This window comes from Numida meleagris, chromosome 1, assembly GCF_002078875.1.
Source record: "Numida meleagris isolate 19003 breed g44 Domestic line chromosome 1, NumMel1.0, whole genome shotgun sequence".
Classification (NCBI taxonomy): Eukaryota; Metazoa; Chordata; class Aves; order Galliformes; family Numididae; genus Numida; species Numida meleagris.
This window is the reverse complement of record NC_034409.1, coordinates 75,918,268-75,920,823: the sequence shown is the minus strand read 5'-3', so window position 1 is coordinate 75,920,823 and position 2,556 is coordinate 75,918,268. Positions and strand designations below refer to the sequence as shown.

At 44.8% G+C, this 2,556-nt stretch overlaps 1 protein-coding gene across 6 annotated transcripts in view; it reads right to left on the bottom strand.

The window, feature by feature from the left end:
* LPAR5 (lysophosphatidic acid receptor 5) overlaps positions 799 to 2,556 on the bottom strand; it is a 9,967-nt gene continuing 8,209 nt past the window's right edge. For 2 of the 6 annotated variants that reach the window (XM_021396397.1, XM_021396405.1), the window contains exon 2: positions 799 to 2,226. In XM_021396397.1, the coding sequence (XP_021252072.1) occupies positions 985 to 2,097 (1,113 nt within the window). In that variant the 5' untranslated portion in view covers positions 2,098 to 2,226 and the 3' untranslated portion in view covers positions 799 to 984. The remainder of the gene's footprint in view (positions 2,227 to 2,556) is intronic. The other 4 variants (XM_021396439.1, XM_021396431.1, XM_021396416.1 and 1 more) reach the window with 4 other exon arrangements.

The window sequence follows — 2,556 nt, the reverse complement described above, 5'->3', positions numbered from 1 at the left end:
GGGCTTTAGCATACAGTGTGAGATGAGAAGCTTGTACAAACAGTGCAAGCAAATATATTTCACTGCAGCCTCAATCTGTGACATTATTTCTCTTTGACACTGAAAATCACGCAGATCTGAAATTAATCACTTCACAGTCAAGTGATGAGAAAGAGCAAAGTACTAATGTCAGTGTATTCTTCAGAAATGCCGGCAGTATTGGCATTTTTTTTTTCTGGGGCCATTGTGAATGCTGACTGTATTCTCAAGTGTTCCTCAAGCTCTTTTGCTTGAGGTAAATGTGTAGCCACTGTGCTGCATGTGTGTGCATACTGCTACACAATCACTTTTGATGAACCTACGAAAGATTGCTTTGCTAGGGTCTGTGACTTACTGTGCAGTTAGGGATCTACTTTCTGCAAGAGCACTAAATACTCAGCTATTCTCCTTGACCCCAGCAAGAGTTAATAAAAACTTCAACTCTTCTGGAACATTTGACACTTTTCTAGGTGCCATAAACTGGACTTATGATGGAAATTGAGGCAGCAAGTTAAAAAACAACAAGAGTAACAAAAGCTCAGCAAGGTTTCTCTCAGTCTTTACTACTAAATTCACTCTGTTAGCAAAGGGTATCATGCCTGTGTTCTGATTATTCCCCAAACCTTTTTATGTTGAAGTGCAGCAAGGAGGATTAAAGATCAAGACAAGATCAACTTGCCATAGGAACCCATGCTGACCAGACCTAAACACAGCATACTTGTTTCAAACACTTGTTCCCCACTGTGTTTCCTGTACCAAAAGAGTCAAGTTGGGACCATGTCATCAATGTATCTGTGTTTATTGAGAACAACTTTTCATCCTTCAGCTTTGTATCATACGTTCACCCACATATAGCCTGCCATGCTCCCTCAATTTGCTAAGTAACCCTGAGCTGTTTTCCACAGCCTTGATGTAATTACTGAATGGGCCATTCTGAAACTCAGCAATGCTAGGAGCTTTCTGTGGTTAAATTTCTGAGTCCTCAATAGGGCCATTCAAAAATACTGCAGTAGGAAGTGCTGGCACAGATTCACTGGGACAGCGAAAGTTTTCAGATGGTAACTGTTTTGCTGCTGAGGCAGCATGGTTTCGGGTTGACTTTTGTTCCACAACCTGATTCCTAACCATCCCTATATCTGAGTGCCAGGTTTGTCCCCGACGCAGTTTCTTAAAGGTGTTACGGAAACCTTCAGTGCTGAAGTAGTAAATCAGGGGGTCCAGTGTGCAGTTCATACTGGCCAACATCATTGTCACAATTAGCACCTCACGCACGGAGGCCTGCATTTGCTTCTCAACATTAATCACCCTGGCCTTTATCAAACCATATACAGACAGGGTAGTGTTGTAGGGCACAAAGAATATGACAAAGATGACCAGATTGACCAAGAGGAGACGAATTGTCTTCTGCTGCCGCAGCGTCTTCGGCTGTCTGGCCTGACAGAGCTCCCGAAAGATCTGAATGGAGCAGTATGTCACAGAGCTCAGCGGCAGGAGAAAACCCAGGATTTCAGCCAGGACAACTAGAGGGAAGAGGTTATTCTGCCACATGTCATCACTAAAGCTTTCAAAGCACAGATAAGTAGTCTGGTTCTGTGACTCACAGTGGTTTTGCTTGTGGACTATGGCTGTGGGGATGGAGCCCATGAGGATCACGACCCAGACCACCAGGCAAAGGAGCCTGGCCACCTTGGGACGCCGCAGGTGCCGCCAGCGAAGTGGGTGCACAATGGCAATGTAGCGATCCAGGTTGATGCACATGAGGAATATGCAGCTACCATACATGTTGATCTGAAAGACAGAGCCAGAGACCTGGCACAGGGTGTTGCCAAAGGGCCACTCATGGTTGAAGTAGTAGTAGAGTCGCAGTGGTAGAGGGAGCGTGAAGGTGAGGTCACTCACAGCCAGATTGAACATGTAGATCATCACCACTGATTTCAGGCGCAGGTAGCGAACAAATATCCACAGGGCCATCACATTCAGCATCAAGCCTGTGATAAATATCAGAATGTAGCCAGGCAGGAGGAGTTTGTGGTAGAAGCTGTAATCCTTGCATGGCTGAGACACATTGGCAGCTGACATACCCAATAGGGATGAGGAGAGGATCTCAGTGGGATGGCTGATTCACCTGGAGAGCGAAGGAGGCCCAAAGAAAGGCACTGAGAGAAGTCATTCCTCTCAAGGAAGCTATGAACAGGTTGTTCTCTTCATCTGCAGAAAGAAAAGTTTAAGTTGGAAGGGGAATTCTCTTTTAAGATCGAAGTCCCACCATGTTGTCTTCTGTCGCAAAACTTATAAAGAAACAAAAAGACTAAGAAAAATGCACAGTAGAAAAGTGAGTGATTAAATGGCAGAAGAATACAGAAAACAGACAACAGACTCTGTTGTACAGAATCACGCACATGCCTCAGAAAATGCACATTGTTTTGATTAGTGCTGTGAGCACATGCATGCAAGCAAGGGACAAAACAAAGGAATGTGGGGAAAGGAGACAGGTCAGCACCAGAAGAAAAGAGAGAGAGAAAAAAGGAGGAAGGCATG